At 47.0% G+C, this 27,098-nt stretch overlaps 1 protein-coding gene across 3 annotated transcripts in view; it reads right to left on the bottom strand.

Annotated features, from left to right (window-relative positions):
- Positions 1–23,303, bottom strand: part of Tet1 (tet methylcytosine dioxygenase 1) — a 51,851-nt gene extending 28,548 nt beyond the window's left edge. Inside the window, exons 1-3 of one of the 3 annotated variants that reach the window (XM_050142515.1) lie at positions 22,994–23,303; positions 14,285–16,531; positions 5,115–5,168 (exon numbers count right to left, since the gene is read on the bottom strand). In XM_050142515.1, coding sequence (XP_049998472.1) covers positions 5,115–5,168; positions 14,285–16,411 — 2,181 coding nt within the window. In that variant the 5' untranslated portion in view covers positions 16,412–16,531; positions 22,994–23,303. Of the gene's footprint in view, positions 1–5,114; positions 5,169–5,405; positions 5,729–5,751; positions 6,032–14,284; positions 16,532–22,993 lie in introns of those variants that run through there. The other 2 variants (XM_050142540.1, XM_050142531.1) reach the window with 2 other exon arrangements.
- Between the last annotated feature and the right edge of the window lie 3,795 nt (positions 23,304–27,098).

The raw sequence follows: 27,098 nt of genomic DNA, 5'->3' as shown, positions 1-27,098 counted from the left end.
GCGATGAACAAATGGTTACACGTGGGCTGCCTGAGTGAGAATTGAGCCCTGAAATTGGTCTGCTCATTTCTAGGCAAAATGGTTTGCTGCAGTTCTAGGTATGAAAACCAGAAGCCCCGTCTGTACCTGTGAATGAATCTTCCTGCATAGCAAAGGCTTTGTCTGTGCCGGGTGACCACACTGAACTAACTCTCTCTCTCTCTCTCTCTCTCTCTCTCTCTCTCTCTCTCTCTCTCTCTCTCTCTCTCTCTCACCCTTTCTGTGTTGAAAGTATTCTGTCCTTGCTGTGTGTGTGTGTGTGTGTCACGGGGTCTCATGTAATCCAGACCAGCCTAGACCGGGAACCTGCTGTTTCTGCCTTCTGCCTCCACCTTCTGAGTGGTGGATGTAAGTACTAGTATTGCAGGTTGTGAGGCTGGGAATGCAATAAGCATTCTTGAGACTGAATTACATCCCTAGGCAACTCTAAGGTCACTGAGGTCTCAACTGTGTAGAGCAGGCAGTCTAATTGTTACTGCAGGATTCTGTTTATAATTGTTACTGCAGGATTCTGTTTATAATTGTTACTGCAGGATTCTGTTTAACAGCCCTGGCTGTCCCATCACTAACTCGACAGACCAGGTTGGCTGCACCCAGTGATCTGCCTGCTTCTACCCACTGAATGCAGGGATTAAAGGACAGTGTCATCCCTCATCCTGCACCTCCAAACCCCCCTTTTCCCCAACACCCCCTTTACTCTGCCACCTTATGTAAATAATGAGCCAGGCAGTGGTGGCACACACCTTTAATCCCAGAACTCCAGAGGCAGGTGGATCTCTGAGAGTTCAAGATTAGCCTGGTCTGAGAGCTAGTCCAAGGACAGCTAGGACCATTACAAAGAGACCCTGCCTGGTTTAACATTGGGCTGCAGAGACGGCTCAATGCTTATGAGCACTGGGTTCAATTCCAGCACCTATGGGAATTTACAACTGACTGTAACTCTAGTAACAAAGGATCCACAGACATACATGCAAGCAAAACAAACAGAAAATTAAAATTAAAAAAAGAGCCTCATGATGGTGGCACACACCTTTAATCTCAGCACTTAGGTGGCAGAGACAGGCGGATCTTTGTGAAGCTCAAGGCCTTTCTGGTCTACAGAGTTAGTTCCAGGACAGCCAAGGCTACACTATCTGGAAAAATGAAAAAAAAAAAAAAAAAAAAACCACCAAACAATTGTACTTATGAGAAATCCTTCACTATTTTATTCTAATTTATAGTACATAAAAAGGTATCAAAATTATAAAGCGTTTCAAAAAGAAAAGGCACCAAGTCTATGTAATATCCCTAGAATACATGGTAACAATCAACAAGTGAAGGAAATAGTGTCTCACAGTTACAACTAAATGTTCTGGTAGCCACCCGCATCCTGTGTCAGAATACTATGAAACAAAAACCTAAAAAGCACCAAGCCTTACTTCCAAATACTGAGCACAACTTATAACTCACTTGCTTAAGCTTCTGGCTCGCCCTTCCTTGTTAGGCTTTTATCTCCAAGATGTAGCAGGAAACACATTGGACTCCGTGTGTGTGTGTGTGTGTGTGTGTGTGTGTGTGCACTACAAACACACCATTATGGCCCCATTCTTTTGTATATACTCATTATTCAGAAAGAAACCTTTATGGAACATTCAAATGAGGCAATATTCTGAAAATTGTGCCATGAAACCATGCTTCCATGCATGCACAGATACATGTTACATGCTAGTGTGACACAGGCCCAATGTCCTCTCCATGCGAGACCTCAATCGTGTCTCTCCTTTATCAGCATCATCAAGGAAGGTTGATAGAAGATCACTTTAGAAGTGGCTTCTGAAGACAGTTTCCCGGTTTTAATATCAATGGACATTTCAAATAATGGGAGTACTTCAATAATATTTTATAACCAGATACTAGGAAAATATCCCCTGGTGACGAAAGAAGAGGACCCACTTGGTTTGAGACGGCTTTAGACTTACAGGTGAGAACACTAGCGTGGGCTTGACTTCCGCCAAACTCACTACTTCCATAATCCTGGTTTGGTCCAAAAGCAAAAAAAAAAAACAAAAACAAACAAAAAAAAAAAACAAGGCATTGGTGGCGCAGACCTTTAATCCCAGCACTCAGGAGGCAGAGTCAGGAAATCCAATCTACGTAGTGAGGCCTTGTCTCAAGAGAAAAATAAATTAAAAAAAGATATATGGAAAAAAAAATCAGAAAATCAGCCATTTGCCCCATCCATTATGGTGGGTGACCCGACCATATGAAGGACTAAGAGCTCAGAGTGAAGCCCAGGGAAACAGGTCTTTGGCATAATGCCACCTGAGAGGTGGCCAATCCCATCTGCAGAGTCCCACCACTGAGCCCCTGAATAGGGGTCACTCAAATAGAACCTGAGATACACTACCCCTAAATCCTGCATCTCATGCCAAAGAACACATGAGTTGAGGCTGTTTTCTATAGATGCATACATATACACATGACAGGACACATTTTGAATAAGACCAAAATCACTGCACAAGACATTTTTAAAATAAAATAAGAAGTCCCATCACTCAGGAAGCAGAGGCAGGAAGATCCTGGTCTACATATGCCACTGGTTACAAGCCACTAGGGCTGAGAAAGTTCTCCATAAAGAACAGAAAATCCAAAGGAGCCGGGCGGTGGTGGTGCACACCTTTAATCCCAGCACTTGGGAGGCAGAGGCAGGTGGATCTCTGTGAGTTTGAGACCAGCCCGGTCTACAAGAGCTAGTTCCAGGACAGGCTCCAAAACCACAGAGAAACCCTGTCTCAAAAAACCACAAAAAAGAAAATCCAAAGGGGAAAAAAAAACTTTTTAAATCCCAACATTAAGCACATTCAGGTTAGCCAGAAATATTGGCCCATGTTGGAAATTCTAGCATTCAGAATTCTGAGACAAGATCTGGGGTTTGAGGTGAGTGTGGGCAACACAGCAACTTCCATGCCACCTGTGCTACGTGAGAGTCTAGCTTAAAGAAAAAAAATTAATTTATGTGTGTGTGTGTGTGTGTGTGTGTGTGTGTGAAAAGTACAAAAACAATAGTAAAAACAGTAAGAGTACTGAATAAGAGTACTGAAGCAAGTTAGTTCAGCAATTCAGGGCACTTAGTTACACCCCTGCCGAGTGACTCAGAACCACCTGTCACTCGGTGCTTGGAGATCTGATGCCCTCTTCTGGATTCCATAGTTACCTTCACTCATTTGCACAGAACAAAAACAGAAATACAAAAATTCAAAGTAACATTTTTAGCCAGGTGCTGACAGTGCACTTTAGTCCCAGCACTGGGGAGGCAGGAGCAGACAGACCTGAAGCCAACCTGGTCTAAGATAAGTCCCCACAACCTCAAAGATTTTCATTCAAGACTTTAAAAAAAAAAAAAAAAAATCAAGCAGTATTTATGGTAATCCTCTATTATTCAGACACCAACTGATGACTAGGAAGCAAGAATTTTGTCCTCCCTGAGCCAGAAGGAATTGGGCGATTCACAGACAGGCTTCATGTATTTCTGACAGGTAACAGGTGACAGACATGCACAGAATAACAAAACATAAGAATTAAATGACACACACCCCAAGGATGGAACTCAGGGACCAGAATGAGCTCCTTGTGCACACACGCCCACCATTTATGAGTCATTCATGTACACCAACACGAAACTTGCTTCTTTGTGGTTTTTAGAAAAAGTCTGTCACAGTTCGAGCCAGCCTGGGCTAAAGTTCCAGGAAAGGTAGGGAAACCCTCTCTATTAAAAACAACAACAAAACAATCAAGTAATCCAGGCTAGCCTCAAACTCACTAGCCAGGTGAGACTGGCCCTTCTCTTTTCACCTCCAAAGGGCTAGGAATACAGGTGCACCAACCACAACCCCACATCATTCAACAGAGGGATTTAAAGTCAGCGATAGTCTGGTCTAGAGCTGGGAGGTAAGCCTAAGAAGTTGTGGGTAGTCAGATCATAAGAAGATGGTTTAATGTACCTACAAACATTCCCTACTTGCTATGTCCGGGCCTCATGCCATGAGTTACACTCTTCACAGATCCTACCGGTTAGTTTGCTGACTCTGTGGTCATTTTCTAGTAAGCACGTCTTAATGACTGATGTTCATGCCCTTTCTGTGCACACACAGGAAACAGAAACCTCAAGGTGGTCAAAGAAACTAGCTAGCAAGGCAATGACTGGCTCTCAGTGCCAGCATTTCTAGTTGACACAACAGGGCAGCCAGTGAGATCAGAATCTGCCTCGGTTCAGCATGCTGGAGTCCTAAAACTTTGCAGACACAAAGCTACGATTACTTAAGTCCCTTTACATTAAACATACAATTCTAAAGATCAACAGTCTTACTGCTTAATATTTCCTCTACATTTAAAAGGATTGCTAGCATTAATGGTATTGCTGCATTGTAAAGAAAGCTTAAACCTGAAGCAGTTTGCAAGGCTAAGGCTTACCCTAGCCTTGAACTTTTAGTGAGACCATAGGCCTTTAAATTAACTCTTCCAAATACCATAATAACAAAGCTGCTGCAGATTCTGAGCTAACGTCCAAATCAGGTTACAGCTGAACTCTCAGCATGCAATCTGCACCAGCATGCAATCTATACAACTGATTCCTTCCCATCTATGACAGCTCAAACTAAGGATGACATACTGAACACTTCATATTGAGCATTTAGAGTTTAGCTGAAGTTCAGCTAAAACCTAAGGACATTTCCCTTCCCCCATTCTGAGGATTTTACCAGCGTATTTTCTGCATGTTTAAAAAAATTGTCATAATATGAATCATAGCTGTCAACTTCTCTACCAAGGAGCTAAAGTCCACTGGGTGCAATGACAGGTGCGGATGGCACACAGAGAGCTAGAGAAGGAATTACTCAACACTTTGCATATAAACTTCCCTTCGTGTAAGACGTGTTAGAAAGCTGAAAATAAAGGAAGCTAATGTGGACATAAGGGGGAAGGGAGGAGAGACTTGAGTGAAAATCCATGCATCCACTGTACTGCAAATTCACCCTCAGGTGACAGAAAACACTAATGAAATGGAAAAAGATAATATCATTTAATCAACAGCTGATTACCTTTAAAACTTTGGGCTTCTTTTCCCTCTGGGGTCTCTTGTTCTCTTTTGTAACCTAAAATTTAAAAAAAGTAAAATTGAAATATGAGCCTCCATTAAAATGATATATATATGTTATATAATATATATATCAGTTCCCACCCTTCCCCCCCCCAAATTTTTTTGCTGCTTCTATGTTAAAACTACTTATATCTTAATTTTTAATACCACCAACATATTTATCAGTCAGTTCCTGAAGAGCCCATGTAAAAATGTACTTTAAAAGTCAATGGAAAGAAAAACAATCAACAACCTTGCATAAATAAAGATGGAGGGAAATGCCCCCTTTCCCCCTAAAAGTCTTTCTTAATTAGACTCTGCATTCTTCACGGCGAAGCCCACAAGGTAGCCATCTTGCCTGCTTCTGCAGAGGAAGCCTCCACAGAGAGCAGTTCTGCAAACTGCTTTTGGTATCATTATCATGGTGTTTAAAGGCAGCCCTGGCCTGCCAGCACTGTAGACGTGCTGGGCATGCCTTTTGCAAAAACAGCCCCACAAAGAGTGCAGCCAATGGCAAGGCAGAGCTTAGAGACTCCAAAGTGATCTTCGCAGCCTAGCACTATCCCAGACAAAGGATCTCTGTGAGGCTGGGCTCTCACCACAGGACACAGGCAGCCACAAGCTGCGACATGGAGTTCTCTACAGAGGATCTGGTCGCCGCCACCGAAATCACAGGAGGCTTCTGCAAGAGACAATGTTCGCAAATCCCCCAGGTCGCCACCATCGGATCGATGGCGGAGTCTCCCTGAGCAGGAACCTCTGGGTGGCACCAGGGCAGGTTGGTGCAGGGAGGGGCGCGCTGCTCTGTACCACCCGGCAGGAGATAGCCCTGAGCCTAAGGGGGCATCGGAGCTCACAGCAATCCGGGAAGGTATTGTGCATTTTGACTTTATAAGGCAAGACTAAATATTGGCGATATTGAAGGAAGGGAGGTTACGTGAGGACAGCACAGGCTCAGCTGTAGTGGGGCTGCCTGTCTCATTCCTGGGAACCACACCTCGGTGGAGCCGGCGGTGGAGCGGGGCGCTTGGCCCAGATAACGATTTGATTTCTGTCAATAAATGTCCAACGATAAAGTCGGACTAAAAAAAAATAAATAGCAATCAGGCACTCAGAAGAGAAACAGGACTGGATGGATGGAGAGGAGGGTGGCGTTTTTTCAAAATACACTTGCCACTCCGTGACTAGAGTGCCTAGAGGCTGAGTGTAAACTGGTGACCTTCAGTGCCAAGAAATCCGCGGCAGACTCCAACCCGAAGCTTTGGGGGAAAGGGGTGTTTCTGGCTCCTCTCCACCCTCGCATGCAACCAAGCCTGCCTGCACACCACCTTTTAATAGTCAAACCACCCAGGGGTGAACATGCCACCTCAGCCCTCTGCAACCCGACAGACAGACACACACCTGGACTTCACCCATGCTCAGTGGGTGGTAGCCATCAGGAGCTGGCACCACATGACACCTGCCAGACACCAGAAAAGGCAGGACCAAGAAGAGCAGCCTCTCTCCAGCTAGCCCCCTTGCACTTCTGCAAACAGCCGCAAAGACTCTAGTGGCAGAGGACCAGAGTGGCTGTGTCAAGCTGGGCTGGTCCCAAGGTCATTGCCAAAAAGCTGCACAGTGACAGATCCCAGTCCCATCCCCAGCCACCTTGACAGCTGCACAGATCTTGGGAAGCAAGCCCATGCTCCTGCCTCCTGGGGCCAAAGTTTCTGCAGTACATTTGCAGGATTGGCAGGACGGCTTTCCTGCTTGCGAGGCCAAAAATGGGTTTTCCACTTGCAGTTGGATTCGGAACAGATTCCCACAACCAGAAACTCGGAACTGAGTGCGGGCCGGAAGGCCTGCGTTCCGTCACCCTCCCTCCCGAGGCTCAGAGGCTGCCACGAAAGCACACTTTCCTCGTTCGGCGTACATTGATTTCCCATTTATTTAGTTATTTATTAGTACTGTGGCTTGAACCCAGGGACTTATGTGTTTTAAGGAAATGTTCTAATGAGCCATACTCCCCCGTTCCCAGATTTCTCACTCTCACCATTCCCAAAAATGCCCAGCCACCCAAAAAGTTTTTAATTCTCAGATTAAAAGGAGCTAGACAAGGTGACCGCACTTTTGACTGCCTCTACCGTTCTGGAGCTTTTAAACCCTCAAGTAAAAAATCACGTCCACAAGTCTGCAATTGAAGCACCCAGGGGAAACTGAGGTAGAAGCACTACACTGAATTCCAGGGTTAGCCTGGAAGGTAGCAAATACCTGGCCAGCCACAGCTTTATATAACAAGATTGCCTAAAAAAAAAACAAAAAGCAAACAAAACAAAAACAAAAATGGGCCAGGTGGTGGTGGTGCATGCCTTTAATTCCAGACAGAGGCAGACAGATCTCTGAGTTCGAGGCCAGCCTGGTCTACAGAGCTGGTTCCAGGACAGGCTACAAAGCTACAGAGAAACCCTGTTTCAAAAAAATCAAAACCTCAAAGAAAGCTATCCCAGTACCTGTTCTGAAAAATTAGTTAATGAAGGCAAAGTTCATCTGAGCCAAATAAGTAGTTCATGCAAGTGCCCAGGGCTACACGAAGTCCACTCCCAGTACCACTGGGGCAGGATGAGGATGCAGGTTGTCCAATCCCATAGCAGTCTGTTCCAGTGCCAGCCCCTTGAAGATGTGCAGCTCAGTTCAGAGCTGGAAGTTTAATAGGTTAAATCAGCAATCAATAAAGGTATTCAAAGGTTCAGTAAAGGTTCAGGGGAAAGAGACGTGTTTAGGGAGTGCGTGTTCTTTACAGGGTATGGGCTCAGTTCCCAGTACCCATGCCAGGTGGCTTCCGATCTAACTCTGCACTCACCTGTACACACACAGAGGCAGGCATGCACACAGGCAGTTACATGTGTGCATGTAACTGAGACCCATTCCAGGATAGGGAGACGGCTCCATGGCCATCTTGCTGCCAAGCCAGATGGCACGAATTTATCTTGACTTCCACATGAATCCCATGGCACATTCGCATACAAAGATTTCAGAGAAGCACCCCCAAATCAAGTGGCTCCTGTAGAATCTGTAGGTAGAAGCCAGGCGCGGTGCTGCACCCTTGTGATTCCAGCACTTGAGAGGTAAAGGCAGTGGGGATCAGGAGTGCAAGGCTGCTCTCCAGAAGAAAGAAGAAAACCTAGAATCTATATCAATAAAACTTGCTTGGGGGGCTGGAGATGGCTCAGAGGTTAAGAGCATTGCCTGCTCTTCCAAAGGTCCTGAGTTCAATTCCCAGCAACCACATGGTGGCTCACAACCATCTGTAATAGGGTCTGGTGCCCTCTTCTGGCCTGCAGGCATACACAGACAGAATAATGTATACATAATAAATAAATATTTTTTTAAAAAAAAAAAAGCTTGCTTGGGTCAGGCTTGGGTCACTGAGATGGCTCAGTGTGGAGGGTCACATACCACCAAGCCCGTGGACCTGAGTTACCTAGCACCTAGGATCCACCTGCACCACGTCCACAAGTTGTTCTGACCTCTATAAGCATTGTGAGCGTGTCCATGCGCGCACACACACACAAAGCAATAGACCAGGACTACAGTTCAGTTTGTCCACTTACTGTGGTTCTAGGAAAACCTTGGCAGTCCTCTCTACAGTCTAGCCACTTCCTCCCTTTATGGCTTCACACAGCCCCCGAAGGTCCCAAACTCAATCACAGACACTGAAACTAGCTTGCCATTCTTACCCCAGGTCTAGAAATGCTATATGGTTCAAGTCCTTAAAATAAGCGGCTGGAGCGAAGGTTTGCTGCACTTGGACCTGAGTTTGGTTCGCTGTATCACCTACTCTAGACTGCTCTCAATCTATTGCTCAGCTACAGAGGATCTGGCCTCTCCTTCTTTTCTGGCCTCCAGGCACCCAAACACACGTGATCTACACATACATACATACATACACACACACACACACACACACACACACACACACACGAGTAATATATATGGAAATAAAAGCACTCATGAACCTGAGGCTAGTTGTCAGTCAGGGCTACTCAGCTGAATGGTTTCAGTTTTGAAAAAAAGGCCTTTGACATGCTTACTCCTTGCTCCATTTCTGGACATCCGGAAGGGTGATGTTTAGCATTTTGCATTATCCCTTTAGGGATAGCCTGCAGGTGTCAGGAGCTAAAGGGTTCAAAAAAGACAAAAAACCTGTTGAGGTGCTGGGTGTGGGTGGCACATGTCTTTTAACTCCAGCACTCGGGAAGCAGAGGCAGGTGAATCTCTCAAGTTAGAGGCTAGCCTGGTCTACAGAGCAAGTTCCATGACAGCCAAGGCTTCAACACTGAGAAACCCTGTCAAAAAAAGGGAGAGGAGGGGGCAAACTGCTGAGGTCTGGTGATGAAGAAAGTCCATTTAGTCTGCTGAAGGCTCCAGAGTGAACCCTGAGCACCGCCCCACCCCATATAGGATTTTTAAAGAAAGCGGGTGGCTGTAATCTTGGCACTGGGGTGGCAGACATTACGAGGATCCCTTGGACTTGTTGGACAGCCAATTCTAAGGAATAGCGAGGAAGACATATCTGAAAAGGAATTTAGGATTCCAACACATCTCCTTCCAGCAACCAGGCTGTGGCTGGGTTCTGCCCCTCCAGCCCTCAAATTCCGCTTATCTGCAGGCTCAAAGAGCTGAACAGACCTCCCACGCCACATCCTGATTCCCCATCAATTACAGCCTCAGGCAAGTCATCTGGCCTCTTGGAGCCCCCACATTACTTCAATAGCTGGAGGCAGAACGCCTGGCAGGACAGCTTGTGTGTCAAGAGTTAAGGCAACACTGGAAAGACCCAACACTCAATGCGCAAACTAACCCGTTTCAAGACCAATGTTGCCTTGGCTGGACAGGACACACCTGTCATCCCAGAAGATGGAAGCAAGCGGCCAGTCAGGCAAGGATACAGTGATACCCTTTTCCAAGTGAACAAAATAATGAATACAAAAAGATCAAACGAAGATACCAATGTTACTATATACGTACAGTTCCATACTGTGATCACAGAATTCAACCAATATCTGTATGGTACCCAATATCTAAATGGAACCTCTGCCAGGTTCATGTTCAATGTCTGTCTGTCTGTCTGTCTGTCTGTTCTTTCCCACACAGGCACACTTTTTTTCTTTTGAAGGCCAGTGATGGCCCTTAATCCCAGCACTTGGGAAGCAAACAAAACAAAAACAAAAATGGGCCAGGTGATGGTGGTGCAAGCCTTTAATTCCACCACTGGAGAGTCAGAGGCAGACAGATCTCTGTGAGTTCGAGGTCAGCCTGGTCTACAAAGTGAATTCCAGGATAGCCAGAATGGTTACACAGAGAAACCCTGTCTTGAAAAAAATTCTCATTTGTTAACCAGACTAAGAAATTAAAACTGTCCTTGTCTATCCTGTGAACCCTTCATAAATAAATCTCTTCTGTAAGTATTTAGCTGTATTTAGTATTTGTTAGTATTTGTTGGTTTCAGGTCTTTCCCCCCCGAAAAAAATGCCAGACACTTACTACCAAGAAGTTCGTGGCCCTCAGCCTAGGCTCTTTCAGACCCTGTCTTGAACCTGCATTTGACCCAAAGTGACCTTAACATGTAGTTTGCCCCCCCCCCATCCCTTTTCCAGGTTAGAGTGCTGCAGCTGAGATCTAAAAGTTGTACTCATAGCTAGTAATGAAGACATAGTCCAGGTATGGGTTCATTTTTGTTCTTCCTTGACTTGGCAGGGACTCCTATAACCCAGGCTAGGGAACTCCAGCCTCCGCTTCCTACACGTTGGTGCTTCCTACACGTTGGCGGTGTGGCTCTTGGGAAGCAGAGGCAGTTGCAGCTAGGTGGAGGCCAGCCTGGTATTGTATAAATGCAGACAAAAGCCTATGCCTGAGAAGTCAATTGAATTCAATATGGAATATTGATGTTGTGGCAAAAGGACAACATGTAACCAATTGAGTTCTCAGGCCAGGGTTTCACAGAGAAACTGTCAAAAATAAAATTTAAAAAGGGGCTAGAGAGATGGTTTGGTGGTTAAGAGTACTGGCTATTCTTCCAGGGAACCCAGGTTCAATTCCCAGCATCCACATGGCAGTTCCGTTCTGGGAGACCTGACACTTTCAGACATATGCAGAAAACATCGATGCACATAAAGTAAAAATAATTTTTTTTTCTTTTAAATTGAATTTAAGGAGCTAGAGTTGGCTCGACATTTCGGAGCACCTGCTCCACTTGCAGAGAGGACCTGGCTTCCATTATTGGCACCCACACTTGTATGCAGAAAATAAGCAAGTGTTTTGTAAATGGTCTTAATTTCTGGCACTTGGTTAAAAAAAACTTGCAAATTACCTAAGAGATTCACATACAAAGGCAGACATTTTGCTGTGTTTCTCCTATAGGCAAGCTAGCAACATCCCATGGCTTGGCACAGCTGTAGCCTTGCCCTGTCCCAACCTCCCATCACCTCCTGTCTTGACCTCACCATTGCTCTTTAACAGAAAATTTGATCACAAAATAGGTTCACATATAAAATGATATAAAAACAAGCTGTAAAGTGTAAATAGATAAATGGCGAGGCCAAAAGCCTCTTAATACAGGGGGACAAGAACATGGCTGTGTCATGGCTATCTCAACGGAAACCAAGAATTGTTTCACAAGGGTACAAACCAGCTTATTTACGGCACTCTGACACGGGAAAAAAATTCTTCTGCACAGACAGGAAGAACTGGTGAGCTCTGGCTGCCCCTGAGGACCAGTTACTGTATGTGAATGTGAGCATGCATGGAGGCCAGAGGTCATGTCAACCTAATCTGCTCCTCAGGAGCCAGACCTTGTTTTTTGAAACAGGGTCTCAGTGAACTAGGAGTTCACCCATTTGGCTAGCCTGGCCAAATGCTGACCAAAACCGACTAGGGGAGGAAAGAAAGGGTTTGGGCTTGCAATGCTCCAATCACCACCCATCCTTAAAGCATCAAGGAAAGAACTAAAACAGAGGTCCTGGAGGAGGAACACTGCTTATTGGACTAGTTGTTATCTTCTTCCTGGTTTTCCAACACGGGGCGTTTCTGTGTAGCCCTGGCTGTTCTAGAATTGCCTCTGCCTTGGAAGTGTTGGGTTTAAAAGGTGTGCCCACCACATCTGGTCAGATCTTGAGGCAAGGGGAATGCTATTAGTGGCCAACCAGTACAGCCTAGTGATACATTGTCTCCTAAAACAAAGCCAAGGGGCATGACCTATCCCAGCACTTGGGAATCTGAGGTAGGAAGATCAGCAATTAAAGAAAGGGTGGTTTTAGCTACATTGTAACTTCGAGGCCAGCTCTTGTCTCAAAATAACTTCTTTAATTTTACATTTACTAGAGCCCAGTGCTGTGGCCCACACTTTTAATTCCAGCACTTGGGAGGCGGAGGCAGGTGGGTCTGAATTTTAGGGCTGCCAAGGTAACACATGGAAACACTGTTGCAAAAGGAAAAAAAAATCATGGCGAGAAAGGAAAAAAAAATCATGGTGCAAATGCCGAGCGCAGGACCTCCGTTCTCTACCTCTAAGTTGTCAGACCTGAAGGCAAGCACATTAACCACTGATCTGTCCCTCTTTGGTCCCCAGAACTTCCTAATGTCTAATGTCTATCATCAAGGTAGTGGTGCTCAGCTTCAGTTCTCCACTAAAAGCGACTCCCCTGGGACTTGGTGCCGCAGAGTGCAGACAGTGCAAGAAATACACTGGCTTCAGGTACTAGTTAATTTCGAGATAATCTCAAATAGAGGGGACTTGGGGGGGGGATTTGGGTACATCAATCATTGGAAGAATCCATATTTAGCATGCTAACAGCTATGATACGTATTCAATCGCTCAGATTAAATAATACTAACAAGCTACTGGCACATCTGATATAATAAAAGTACAGGAGTTCAGCTAGTACAATTAATTCTGTCTCAGTACATACATACATACATACATACATACATACATAAAACAAAAATTCTCGCAGAGACAGAGACCCACATTGGAGCACCGGACTGAAATCTCAAGGTCCAAATCAGGAGCAGAAGGAGAGCGAGCACGAGCAAGGAACTCAGGACCGCGAGGGGTGCACCCACACACTGAAACAATGGGGATGTTCTATAGGGAACTCACCAAGGCCAGCTGGCCTGGTTCTGAAAAAAAGCCTGGGTTAAAACAGGTCTCACTGAACATATCGGACAATGAGGACTACTGAGACCTCAAGAACAATGGCAATGGGTTTTTGATCCTACTGCACGTATTGGCTTTGTGGGAGCCTAGGCAGTTTGGATGCTCACCTTACTAGACCTGGATGGAGGAGGGTGGTCCTTGGACTTCCCACAGGGCAGAGAACCCTGATTGCTCTTTGGGCTGACGAGGGAGGGGGACTTGATTGGGGGGGGAGGGAAAGGGGAGGTGGCGGTGGGGAAGAGGCAGAAATCTTTAATAAATTTAAAAAAATTCTCAGCTAGGCGTGGCGGTGCTGCAACTGAATTCAGGTAGATCTCAGTTCAAGGCCAGCCTAGTCTATAAATGGAGTTCCAGGACAAGTCAGAGCTGTTATACAGAGATACCCCGCCCATCTCAACTAAGTTAAAATACTAAAGCAATTAAAAATTCACACAATACCTTTTTTTGGGGGGTGGGATCACAGCACAGCCCAGGTTGGCCTCCAATTTACTGTACCCTTCATTGCATGTGGACCCATGACTGCCACATACATGATGGATTTGGCAGTTGGTTCCACTCAGCAGGTCCCAGGTTGCAAACTCAAGTAATCAGACTGGGAGACTGAGGGGAAAGGGGCATGGCATGTACATTGCCTTCCTGAGACATTCATGCAGGTGCAGGGCTCAGGACCTGAAGCACGGGTGTCAGGCTGTCCTGAGCCACCTCATACAAGGCTGGAGACTATGGTAATCCTAGCCTAGCTACACGCAACCTTGACTATACCAATCAAGATAAAAGGCCGAGCTTGCTGGAAGCCCTAAGTTCAATTCCCAGCATCACTCCTCCACAAGACATCATTCACAAATTCTTGGAGATATTTATGGAGATGAACATTTTATGGGGGGGGCGGGGTCTCCAAACCCTAAAGATTACATCCACCCACATGGCTACTCCCTCACCTGTACCAAAGAAGTGGCATCCGGCTTCTTTTTGAGCACCTCGCATTTCCTCTTCTTGCAGATCTGGTGGCTGTTCCTTCTGTTCATGCAGTAGGTACACTCACCGCAGTTGGTCTTCTGTTGGCAGGGCTCACAGACCCCGCACGGCTTGCGTTTCTTCCTCTCCACCGTTGGCAGTGTGGATTTTTGTGAAGAAGAGGTACTGGCCTGTGACACTGGCATAGACATCCCAGTGGCTTTGCCATCAGTGGAGCTGGCCGTGTTGACCTGAGAAATCCCCCCTTCCACTTTGCTGGAGGTAGCCTGAGGGCCCTGGGTAAGATCCAGGGGAGCATGCTGGAGTCCACTCTCAGGGTCAGTGGTAAACCCTTGCCTGTTCACTGGAGAAGGGTTTTCACAAAACTGCTTCTCATCTTGTACACTGGTTGCAGCTACTGCTGGAGGTATTGAACTCATCTCGGAGTTTGCTGGAGCATGTCCTGAGTCCAAAGTTAAAGGGATAGCACCTTGGACCTCAAGCCCACAGGAGGCAAAGCTGTGGGGCTCAGGCCCGGGAGGAGTACTGTAGGTAGCCAATGGGACTATAGGGTTTGGAAGGAAGACAGGCAGATCTGGGGGAGCAGCCATATTCATATTCATAGTTCCTTGTTGGGTTAGCATAGTTATAGCACCAAGATCCTCTGGTAGGCCTGAAACCTTGCCCAGGGCCTCACCAGGAACTAAGTTAGCACCAGGAAATACCCACTGAGGTGGGAGAGCACCGAAAGCTTGTCCTAGGGCAGAAATGCCATCCAGAAATTGGTATGGGTAGCAACCATCTTGATCTGGGTTAGGTATGAGGGTTCCTTCTTGGGGTTTAGCACCAAGCATATCTTGATCTGGGTTAGTTATGAGGGTTCCTTCTTGGGGTTTAGCACCAAGCATATCTTGATCTGGGTTAGTTATGAGGGTTCCTTCTTGGGGTTTAGCACCAAACGTATTTTGATCTGGATAGCACCCACCTCGATCTGGGTTAGTTTTGAGGATTCCTTCTTGGGGTTTAGCACCAAAAACATCTTGCTCTGGGTTAGTTTTGAGTAGTCCCTCTTGGGGTTTAGCACCAAATATATATTGATCTGTATAGCATCCACCTTGGTCAGGGTTAGTTTTGCCAGTTTCTTCTTGGAGTTTAGCACCAAGTGTATCTGGCTGTGAGCCTGCCAAGAGGAATCTTATCAGAGCTGTGGGATACACAGACCCATCAAGAGACATGCAGTTTTTAAGGTCCAATTCAGGTAGAATCTTAAAACTGGAGGTGGGAAAGCAATTAGATTCATTTCCCACAGGATTCAGGGGAGGATCTGATAGCTTAAGAGAGTTTACTTGTGACCCCAAGTCTTCAAACTGATTGCTAGTGTTTTTCTGAGAGGTGACTTCTGGTGCTGATCTTTGGGACAAAGGCGCACACTCCTGAGGGGATGTGCTGACATCTGATGTCTGAAGAGCGAGTAGTCCTTCACAGTGTGTCCCTTCCAGTGGCCCAGAAGGAATATCTGTTGCAGGACAGCTTTGGGAACCTTCTATTGTTTGAGGCCAAGACTGGGTTATCTCTTGGATCTCACCTTCAACTAAACACAAGCTCTCTTCACCAATTAGGTTCTCTGGATCCGGGGACGCGGTGGGGTCTTGGCTGGGGATGCAATCATTTTCCGAGTGCTCTGCCACCACGTCATCCTGGGTCTCATCATCCTGGGTATCGCGAGGACACTGCTGCTTGGAAACACTCTTAGCAGGTGACACTTTCTTCGGTCTGGGTGTAACGACCGGGCTCTGGGAGAGTCGCCTGATCAGAGAGCTTCTTCGTAGAGCCATTGTAAACCCACTGGCAGCTAAGGACTCTGGACTCTCAACTTGGGTCCTATCCTGATTCATTCTGGCTGCCCCAGCTCTGGTCAGAAGGCTTCTGGGTGGTGTGGGGCTTTTGTCTTCTGGTTCTTTCTTACCATCTCTTTGAGTTACTTGGTTCAGCTTTCCAGGGTCCAGCTTCCCTGACTCCCCATGTTTGACACCCTGCTTTAATGTCGTTTTCTTCTTCTGTAGACCTGTCCTGACTGCTTTGGAAGGCTTTGCATGGCGGGACCGAGACATGGCTGTAGAATGGGAAGCAATGCAAGGATGCAGGGCCCAGAATCATTGGTCCTTTGTGGAAGCCTTCCTTCTGAGGAGAAACTGGGCCGTTGCCACGTCCAGTCACGTGAGGTTTTTGGTCTAAAATAAACAAAAACATTGTTATTAGTCCTTTGTACTCAACTAGAAAGATATTCGCTAAAATTAAGCAATAGAATGTGTACCGTCAAAGAGTATACAGATAGATTTAACTGGGCAGAAGGGCTCAAATTTCTATTCCCAGCATTTGGGAGTTGTGGGATATCCTGGGTACTAAGTCAAAAAGCTGTTTCAGTGGCTCCCGCCAGCAATACCAGAAATTGAGGCACAGCAGGATAACCAGAGACCATTCACAGCAACAGTGAATGAGTCCAGTCTGGATGACATGAGATCTTGTCCAAAAAAAAAAAAAGAGCTAGGATGGCTTGCTCAGGACCTGGGCTCAATTTCCAGGGCCCACATTGCAGCTCACAACTGTGTGATTTCAGTCCCAGGGCATCTCATGCCATCTTCTGGCATCTGGGTGCAGTCACTTGATGTACATAAGGAGGACAAACACTCATATATTTTGTTTTATTTTTTTCGAGACAAAAAATAAACCCTCATCTGTCCTTTATACCATGCCAGCCTCTAACTCAGATCGGCCTGCATCCGCCTCCCTCATGCTAGGAATTAAAGGTGTGCTCTGGCATTTGTTCTTTAAAAAAAATAATTTACTGAAATTTTATGTGCATGACTGTTTGCCTGCGTGTGCTACCATAGGGAGCCGAGTGATCTTTCCAATGTGCTTATCCTGCAGGTCACCTGCGCGCCTACACACATAGGGGGCGCTATAACTCCAGAGTTACAACACCTCCTTGATCTGAGGACACCCGTACTCTTACGTGCACAGATTCTCAGACACAATGTGAGCCAAGAATTGTCCTAAGAACTGTTTCCATTATGAAATGACATCCATTCCAGTCTCAAATTTAGCAGGGTCAAGGTACAGTTTTTAATCTCCCATCAAGACAGCAGGACTGAGAAACACAGAAGCATATAATCTAGGTGCTGAAAAGAAAATTCAAACTCATCTTATGTGGGCCAGCAGTCGGGGTACTCCAGAGGGTGTCCCAGATCTGCTTTTGGAAGCTGCTTACAATGCTATTTTTAATTGACGTGCTTAAGAAACTCAGAGCATAGTTAAATTACTGTTCAAGCTTTATCGCCAAAAAAAAAAAAAAAAAAAAAAAAATCCGGAGTTGGAGAGATGGCTCAGCAGTTAAGAGCACTGGCTGCTCTCCCACAGGACCTGGGTTCAATCCTCCAGCACCCACAAGGCAGTTCAAAACTGTCTACCTTCAGTTCCAGGGGCTCTGGCACCTTCATACCAACTACACACAAAAAAGTTAAATATTAGCCGGGCGGTGGTGGCGCACGCCTTTATTCCCAGAGACCAGCCTGGTCTACAGAGCTAGTTCCAGGACAGGCTCCAAAGCCGCAGAGAAACCCTGTCTCGAAAAACCAAAAAAAAAAAAAAAAAGGGANAAAAAAAAAAAAAAAAAAAGGGTATCTTCAGATACTTGGGGTGAGTTATTTTCAGGGCCTGGAGAGATGGGTCAGTGGTTAAGAAAGATCAAAGGTCCTGAGTTCAACTCCTAGCAACCACATGGTGGATCACTACAAACACCTGATGTCCTCTCTGGGATGCAGACAAATGTGCAGAGTCCTCAGACACAAAATAAAGGATACTGAGTATCATTCGGGTTGGGTAGTATAGGCCTGTAATCCACTACTTTTTTTTTTTTTCTGAGACAGGGTTTCTCTGTGGCTTTGGAGCCTGTCCTGGAACTAGCTCTGTAGACCAGGCTGGTCTCGAACTCACAGAGATCCGCCTGCCTCTGCCTCCCAAGTGCTGGGATTAAAGGCATGCGCCACCACTGCCCGGCTTTGTAATCCACTACTTGAGTGGGTAAGCAGATTAGAAAATCCATGGCCCAGAGTGAGCTCCACTGGCCTGTCCAACCCTCACAGTGAAAGGAAAAGGAGTTAGGAACACAGCTCAGTGTAAGCTCTTTGCCTTTGTCCAAAGGCCTAGGTTTAATCCTTAAAAGAAGTTTCGGTATTTCTGAATGTTTTATCCTACCCTCCAGATTTATCCAAGTATATCAATGCAATATAGTGATGTCTAAGAAAATACACTCGGTACCACCTTTAATAAAAATACAGAGCAGGGGCTGGAGAGATGGCTCAGAGGTTAAGAGCATTGCCTGCTCTTCCAAAGGTCCTGAGTTCAATTCCCAGCAACCACATGGTGGCTCACAACCATCTGTAATGAGGTCTGGTGCCCTCTTCTGGCCTACAGACATACAGACAGAATATTGTATACTAAATAAATAAATATTTTAAAAAAAGGAAAAAAAATACAGAGCAGGCCCAGGGAGAAACATGTGTGTAATTAATACAATTAATATAGGACAAAAGTTCCAATTGTCCTGGGAGGAAACCAGCCTTGGGCTGGAGAAATGGCCCTGACAGGCTGTTCTTCAAGAGGACCTGGGTTCAATTCCCAGCAACTACATGGCAGCTCACAACTATAACTCCAGTTTGAGGGGACCCGTCACCCATGGCAAATACTAATGCACATTAAAAAAAAAAAAAAAAAGCCTGGGGGGTGGTGGTACTCATCTTTAACCTTAGTACTCAGAGGCAGGTGGATCTCTGAGTTTGATGACTAACCTGGTCTACAGAGGGAGTTCCAGGACAGCCACCAACCAACATATCTGAGACATGAAACATGGGGTCTGGGGTAGAATTCAAGACCTGGAACATGCTATGCCCAGCCTGGTCTTCCCACCCAGCACAGGGTCTCGCAAATTCGGTCAAGAACTTAAAATCCTTCTCAAAACCTCACTCAAGTGCTGGGATTGTGGGTATGTACCACCATGATATAAACTTATCTAGTCTAATTAGTCAATAGATTAAATGTTTAAAACGTGGCCTCGACAGGCCAGCCTGGTCTACAAGAGCTAGTTCTAGGACAGTCACAGCTGCTAGAGAAACACTGCCTCAAAATACAAAACAAAAGAGTGCCTCAATATTTAGATTTTTCAATACTTTTTAAAAATAACAGTATTTAACTATTTTTTTTAATAAAAGTATTTTGGGGGCAGTGGTGGTGCACACCTTTAATCCCAACACTTGGGAGGCAGACACAGGTGGTTCTCTGTGACCAGCCTGATCTACAGAGCTTGTTCCAGGACCGTCAGGACTGTTACACAGAGAAACCCCTTCTGAATCAAGAAAAGAATCTCCTCTCAATGTCCATCCCTCCTCTTTCAGATTCTCTGGAAGTCCCCTGGGCAGGCAGTGGCTGCAGCACGGATGTAACCACTGAGCCCAGATGTCAATTTGAAATTAATTACACTGCAGTCCTTCCTGCTACCAGCAGTGGTCCAAAGCATTATTTGCATGCCTAGGGCTACTTGCAAACTGATTTCTGTCCTAGAACTTAAAGGCACCTTCGCTCGCCCAAAATAGAATGAAAGACTTAAAACATTTTTTTTTAAAAAAAAAAGTTGCCACTGAGCTCGGGGTTTTCCCCACAACTAAATTCTACGTAGAAAGGAAGGAGGGGCCAGTGTTTGCCGACTGTTCCCAGACAGTTCGCTGCCACAGGAAATCTGAAAGCACGGGGCACTCGACAGGCTGCTCAGGGGAAGCAGCAGAAAGCCAGCAGATGCAGCCTCTTTCCATATGTAAAACACCCTGACACCCCACGGAGGCAAATAGAGCCAAAAGGGAAGGGGGGGAAAATGGAGGTAGAAAGACCCATGCAAAAGCAAGAAAGATGGTGAGTAAAAACCAAGGATCAGTGTTTTATGATAAAAGATGAAGTAATAGAAAACTAAAAAAGTATCTGGGTGGTCATTGCACAGGCCTTTTAGTCCCAGCACTCAGGCGGCAGAAGCAGGAGAATCTCTGTGAGTTAGAGGCCAGCCTCATCTGCGGAGTGAGTGAGTTCAAGGGTAGTCAGGGCTACACAGAGAAACCCTGTCTCGAATTACCAAAGAAAGAGAAGAGATCCAAATGCCTGAGCAAGGCCAAGAATTCACAGGAATGATGTGAGAAGTTCGCAGAAGAGAACCAGAGGTAGAGTGGGGGAGACAAGGAGATTCAAATGGCCTACAGGTTTAAATAAAAAAAAAAAAAGACAAGGGAGAAGAAATGAAGGAGACAGGAAGGATGTGTCCAGGGTGGGGGAGGGCAAACAAACTAGATAAGGAAGATTGCAGAAGGAAGGGAGACAAAGGGGAAAGAGGTTGTCTCCAAACCTCTGACCCACCCCTTCTGGGGAAGCAGGCCTGAGAGCAATAGTTAACTCATTAAAATTTGAAGTCTAGCCTACTAGTCTGCAAAGACTCTATCCTATTCCTCCAAATGCGTTAAGATTGAAATTATAATTAAAACAGAAAATAAGACCCTAATTAAAAACGTTTAATTGGGGGAAAATCTGAAGTCGGTCAGCACCGCAGGAGGACAAGTGAGGCAGCTGTATCCCTGGGAGGTTGAGGTGGGGGGGTGGGCACAGCAGCAGGCTGAAATCCAGGACAGACACCAGGTGGATGGGTCTGCGGTCCCAAGAGTCAAGAGGCTAAAGTCGCAGGTTCGAGGCCAGCTTCTGCCAGTAAGGTTCAAGCCAGCCTGGAGTGAAACTGTCTCTCGAATAAATTCTTTAAAACCGACACCATAACCTAGGAAACCACAATGTCTATCATCTGAGTATGTTTTAATTAAATAATATTGGCTGATCTACCAACATTAAACTTTATGAGGCCGCTTAATTAGTTACAATTCTTGCTCTCTATCAGGTTAGGCATCCTTTCCAAACTGTTTTGGCCCTAAAGGAACTAAAGCCAAGCCGGGCGATGGTGGCGCATGCCTTTAATCTCAGCACTCGGGAGGCAGAGGCAGGAGGATCTCTGTGAGTTCGAGACCAGCCTGGTCTACAGAGCTAGTTCCAGGACAGGCTCCAAAGCCACAGAGAAACCCTGTCTCGGAAAAAAAAAAAGAAAGAAACTGAAGCCATTGTTGGGGGGGGGGGGCTGCTCTCCGGCGCCCCCATCCCTCCGGTGAGCGCTCAGCTGCAAACATTTCTTTACTAACCTGTCATCAAGGAATTGAAGAAATGTAACTAACTTAAAGCCTAGGGGGAGGGGCTATAGCGAGAGGCTTAAGTGACAAAGCGCTCAGGTTAGTTGGTTCACTTGGATGGAATGGTTGAGAGCGCTAGAATGAGTAGGTGGTGGGGTTATTCCAGTGCTGGGAATCCTTATTCCGGCATTCAGCATTATCTGTCTTCTGCATTAAGGCTTCTCAGAGACACATTTAACTTTTATTGAGTCAGAAATGGCCTCCCAGTTCACAAGAGCTGGGACGGTTCTTTCCTGACTTGGTCCAGTGTATCTGTGGGGAAACCCTGGAGGTGAGCTTAGTTGCCTTATCGTTTGTTTGAAACTGGGTCCACTATATAGCTCAGGTTTGCCTAGAACTCATAGACCTGGCTGACCTGAAATTCAGGGGGATCCGCTTGCCTTCCGCTCTCAAGTGCAGAGATCAAAGGCGTGAACACCACCCAGGAGAATCGGAGATTTTCTTCCCTACCCCGCGGAGTAGGCGGTGGTCCCACAGCCCAGGGGGCAGGACCCGAAGCTCACGTGCAGCACGAACCTGTCTTTGGCACTCACTCCCTGCCATTACACCCTCGGTTCCCTCTCCAGGACCCCAGACCCTGCGGAACTCCCGGCAACACACTCTCCCACCCCAGTACATACTTCTCACCCTCCCGTCTCCCCGCCAACCTTCACCGAACCTTGTGGTCCCTTGCACTCCCACAGTGGCGCCCCTGCACAGTCCCCAGTCCCTAGCGTTTCCCACCGCCGCCCTCCGCGGAAGGGGAGCGCTCTCGAACGCGGGACACTTCTGCACGCGACAGCTCGTACACGTCCCTACTTGGGGAGAACTCTCGCCTCCCCGCGGGCTGAGACACCCGGACTTTCTCAAAGTGCCTGGCTCTGAGAACACCAGTTCGGGGACCTCCCGGAGGCCAAAGTTGCGCTTCCTCTACAAGATTTCTGGCTGATTCCGAAACTGGGGGGGAATCCCCATGAGAACCCGCTGGAACCGCGGCTAAGCTTCTGGGGAGCGCTGGAGGTCCCCCGCCGGGGGCATTGTTAGCTACCCGCCACAAAACACCCGGGCGGCCCGGGGTAGGAGGTCGCGGCGAGGAGCTGGCCCACGAGTCATCACCCGGCATCAATGGATGCGGAGTCCCAGCCTGGTAGAGATCCGCCCCCCAAACTCCCGTCCCGCCGGAGTTTTAGCGCCCTCTCCCCGCACCCACGCCCTCTGCGGCCGCCCCAGCTCACCCTAGGCGGCCTCTGGATCCTAGGACAGCGCGGGTCTCCCCTGCTCCCAGCCTGCACTAGCCCTTGGGCAAACTTTCCAGTTGGTCTCCGTCCGCACAACTTCGGAGTCTAGGCTCCGGCGTGTGCCAGGGATTGCGGGCCTTGGATGGACACTTACCATCTGGCTCGGTCAGGGCCCAAACACCCGGGGTGGGCAGCTGCTCCCCCAATGTCCGCGGTGGAGAGGCAGGTAGAGGTGCATGACTAAGGAGTGGAGAGGGTGTCCAGAGGCGAGTGCAGACCCCGGAATTGAAACTCCAGTTGCAGCGTGCACAAAGTGGTGCTAGGAGCGGAATGCACGGCTATTCCCGGCCAGGTCAGCCCCCAGAGTAGCGAAGTCTCCCCAGGACAGACCTCAAGGAGTGTAGCTGGGGCTCAGCTTTGGCTGGACCCTGCACCGCTGAGCGAGAAGCAAAACGCGAGCTGGATTTTCCCAAACCGGAGCTGGACTCCTCTCGACCCTTCCTCCTTCGGTTCGTCACTCCCTCCCCTTTCCCAAAATCCCGGTCACACTCCCTCCCCCTTTTCTTAGGTCAAAGGAGCGAGTGTTGGAATCCCCCGGGCCTCACTATTTCCTGATGGGACCCTCTGGAGTAAAAAAAAAAAAAAAAAAAAAAGGGGGGGGTCTCTAAAATGAATGTTTTCAGAAGCCAGAAGGATCATCCAGGTGAGGTAGCATCCTGGAGCCTTAACTCGGCCCAAAGGGTGTCAAACAAACCTTAACTCCAAAGAAAAAACGGATGAGAAACCTTGACTTGATGTCAGCCACATCGTTCTTATTAGTAATTTGACCATGAACTTTAATTGTGATCAAAACCACTTTGTGGGACGGAAAATATGAAGGTGCTGTCAGGGAAATTTCGGCCACGAGGAACTGCTAAGGCTTTGCCACAAAACTGAGTTAACTACACACATCCCAGCGTGACACAGGAGCCACTTCTTCCAACTGAATCCAAGATCACTGGTTCCAGTCGGGTAGAAGGGAGAAAAATCTCCTTAGCCCATGTCCTCCATCCCACACCTGCCTTATGTTGGCTTGAGCATTTTTTTTTTCGAGACAGGGCTTTGGAGCCTGTCCTGGAACTAGCTCTGTAGACCAGGCTGGTCTCGAACTCACAGAGATCCTCCTGCCTCTGCCTCCCGAGTGCTGAGATTAAAGGCGTGCGCCACCATCGCCCAGCTGGCTTGAGTATTTTATAAATGTATCTAGACTGTTGTTTTTTTCTGAGTATTCCTAAACTGTCAATATCACACCCTACCCTAATCAAATCATTAAAGTTAGGGGGGGGCAGGTTGGTCCTTTTTTGCTTTGTTTTCTTTGTTTTTTGTTTATTGGTTTTTCAACACAGGGTTTCTGCACCTTAGGAGCCTGTCCTTGAACTAGCCCTTGGAGACCTGGCTGGCCTCAGAGATCCACCTGCCTCTGCCTCCCAAGTGCTGGAATTAAAGGCGTGCGCCACCAGTTCTTTTGTTTGTTTTTCTAGACAGGTTTTCTCCCCAGTTGTCTGTAACTAGCTCTGTAGATCAGGCTAGCCTCAAGTGCTGGGTTAAAAGCATGCACCACTGCCCAGCTTTATTTTGGTTTTTAAAGACTGAGTTTCTCTATGAATAGTCCTGGCTCTTCAGAAACTCTGGTAGATCAAGATGGCCCCAAACTCTGCCTCTGCCTCCCAGACTGCTGAGTTTCGTCAATTTATTTTTTAGATGAATCTGATATCTTGGCTAACCTTGAACTTTACTTTGATCTGACTCTCCTTGTTCCACCTAGGCTGGCCAGGTGGTGGTGTTGGCTTAGGGCTTTAATCCCTGCACATGGGAAACAGAGACAGGTACCTCTGTGAGACCAGCCTGGTCCACAGTTCCAGGACTCCCAAGACTGGGGTAAGGGGGGGGGGGGGAGATCTGACACCATACCTGGCTTAAAATTGCCATAAGGGTAAAGACACTTTTAATCCCAGGCAGATCTCTAAACCAGCTTTGGTATGGTTGACCTTTGAGATGGCCTGGTTAACTAACGGTGCTTTTGGCCAAGCCTGAAAGTATTTAGCACCTACCTGGGTTTACAGGTACACAACCTTCCCTAAGTAGCAAATACAAAATTGAGACGAGGTACAAAGTACAAAGACACAAGGGACCAGTAGTTTAAAAAATAAGAATGTGCAACTAAAGACCTTCTCTCAAAAAATAAAAAACTGCCGGCCAGTGGTGGCACACATCTACGGCCTTTAATCCCACCACGAGGGAGGCAGAGGCGGGCGGAACTCTGTGAGTTCAAGGCCAGCCTGGTCTACAAGAGCTAGTTCCAGGACAGGCTCTAAAACTACAGAGAAACCCTGTCTCACCAAAAATAAAAGAGAGAAAAACACAAACAAACAAAAAAAAACCAAAAAATAAAAGAGAGAGAGAAAAAAAGAACCTAAGTGACATTTCCTATGTTCTCCCCACAATTTGAGAAAGGATTTCATTATGCAAACATGGTTGACCGGACACTCATTAGTTACCCCTGGCTTTGAGGAACTAAGAGGCAATCTGCCGAATGCATAGCATCCCTAGCACAAGTTCTTGCATTTTGTTTTGGAGGTTGTTTTGTTGTGACAGGGTCTCACTGTGTAGTACTGGCTGGCCAGAACTCTGAGACGAACTCTGGCCTTGCTCTCCCTGATCCAGCTACCCCACTTGCTACACTGTATTACTTCTAAGTAATTCCTATCCTATTTGCATTGTTCAGTTTGCCTGTGGGTTGTTGTTGTTTTTTTTTTTTTCTCTTTTCCAGTTTCCAGGATTGTTTGGCATGTTAAGCAAGTCTTCTCTCTGCACTAAGCCGCTACCCCAGTCATAAATCATGCTTTCTAAAAATGTTTATATTTGAAAAAAATTTCTACCCTGGGGGACTGGAGGGATGGCTCAGCAATTAAGAGCATTGGTTGCAGCCTGGTGCTGCACACCTTTAACCCCAGCACTGGGGAGGCAGGGAGGCAGAGGCAGGAGCATCTCTGAGTTTGAGGCCAGCCTGGTCTACAAGAGCTAGTTCTAGGACAGGTTCCAAAGCCAGAGAAACCCTGTCGGGGGGGGGGGGGGCACAACTGTCTAACACCCGGGGGATTTGGCACCCTCACAAAGACTTTCCTGTGGGGGGTGGGGGTGAGTGGTTGTTGTGCAAGCCTTTAACCACAGCACTCAGGAGGCAGAGACAGGCGGATATGAGTTTGAGACCAGCCTCCTCTACAGAACGAGTTCCAGGACAGGCCCCAAGCTAGAGAAACCCTCTCTCATAAAAAGTCAAAAGTCAACAAGGTGGCAAGTCTTACACTCAAGCAAGAGTCTGCATTGGTTTACTTCTTATTTGGTGGATGGAAGCGCATGAGCTGCACGGAGGTCAGAAGACAGTTGATTGTCATTTCTAACTCCACCCCATGGCTTTCAGCAATGGAACTCAGGTCATTCGGCTTGACAAACAAGGGCCCTTGTTTTTTTGAACCACCTCAACAGCTGTGGCAGTTGATTTTGAGATGGCTTCACTCTGTACCCCAGGTTCCACCGAAACTAGCTACTCCTACTGGTCTGGAATCTGCAGAAGTCTTGCGGGCACAGCCTCCTCCTTCCTGGGATTACAGCTCGAGCCACCACATCTCTGTCTTACGCCACAATTTGGGCCAGTGAGGTGGCTCACCGTGCAAAAGCCCTTTGCATCCTTGTTGTTTGAGAATGCCTTTCTCTGTGTAGCCCTGGCTGTCCTGAACTCACTGAGTCCTGGCCTGAACTCTCTCAGTCCAGCCTCCCAACTCGTAGACTGCCCTGTCTCTGCCTCCTGAATGCTGGAATAAAAAGTACCTTTGTTTGTTTGTTTGGTTGGTTTTTCAAGACAGGGTTTCTCCGTAGCTTTTGGTTCCTGTCCTGGAACTAGCTCTTGTAGACCAGGCTGGCCTCGAACTCACAGAGATCCACCTGCCTCTGCCACCCAAGTGCTGGGATTAAAGGCCACCACCGCCTGGCAAAAAAGTACTTTCTACTAAGGCACTGCTCCTACTAATTTTAATAATTTGCTAGGAAGTCCACAGGCTTTACTTACAGTAAGGAGGATGAAGACACTCAGCAGGAGGAAGGGACAGAGTGGCATTGGAAGTGTGAGGCCTCAGGAAGCTTCCATGGTCCCCCTGGGGCTGCGGCCCTCCAACAGCTCCCGAGCTGCTGAAACTCAAATGGTGCTGCTCAGAAATTTTTGA

This window comes from Alexandromys fortis, unplaced genomic scaffold, assembly GCF_014885135.2.
Source record: "Alexandromys fortis isolate MF-2015 unplaced genomic scaffold, M_Fortis_MF-2015_v1.1 scaffold_9, whole genome shotgun sequence".
Classification (NCBI taxonomy): Eukaryota; Metazoa; Chordata; class Mammalia; order Rodentia; family Cricetidae; genus Alexandromys; species Alexandromys fortis.
The sequence above is the reverse complement of the archived record's forward strand: the minus strand, read 5'-3'. Positions and strand labels throughout refer to the sequence as shown.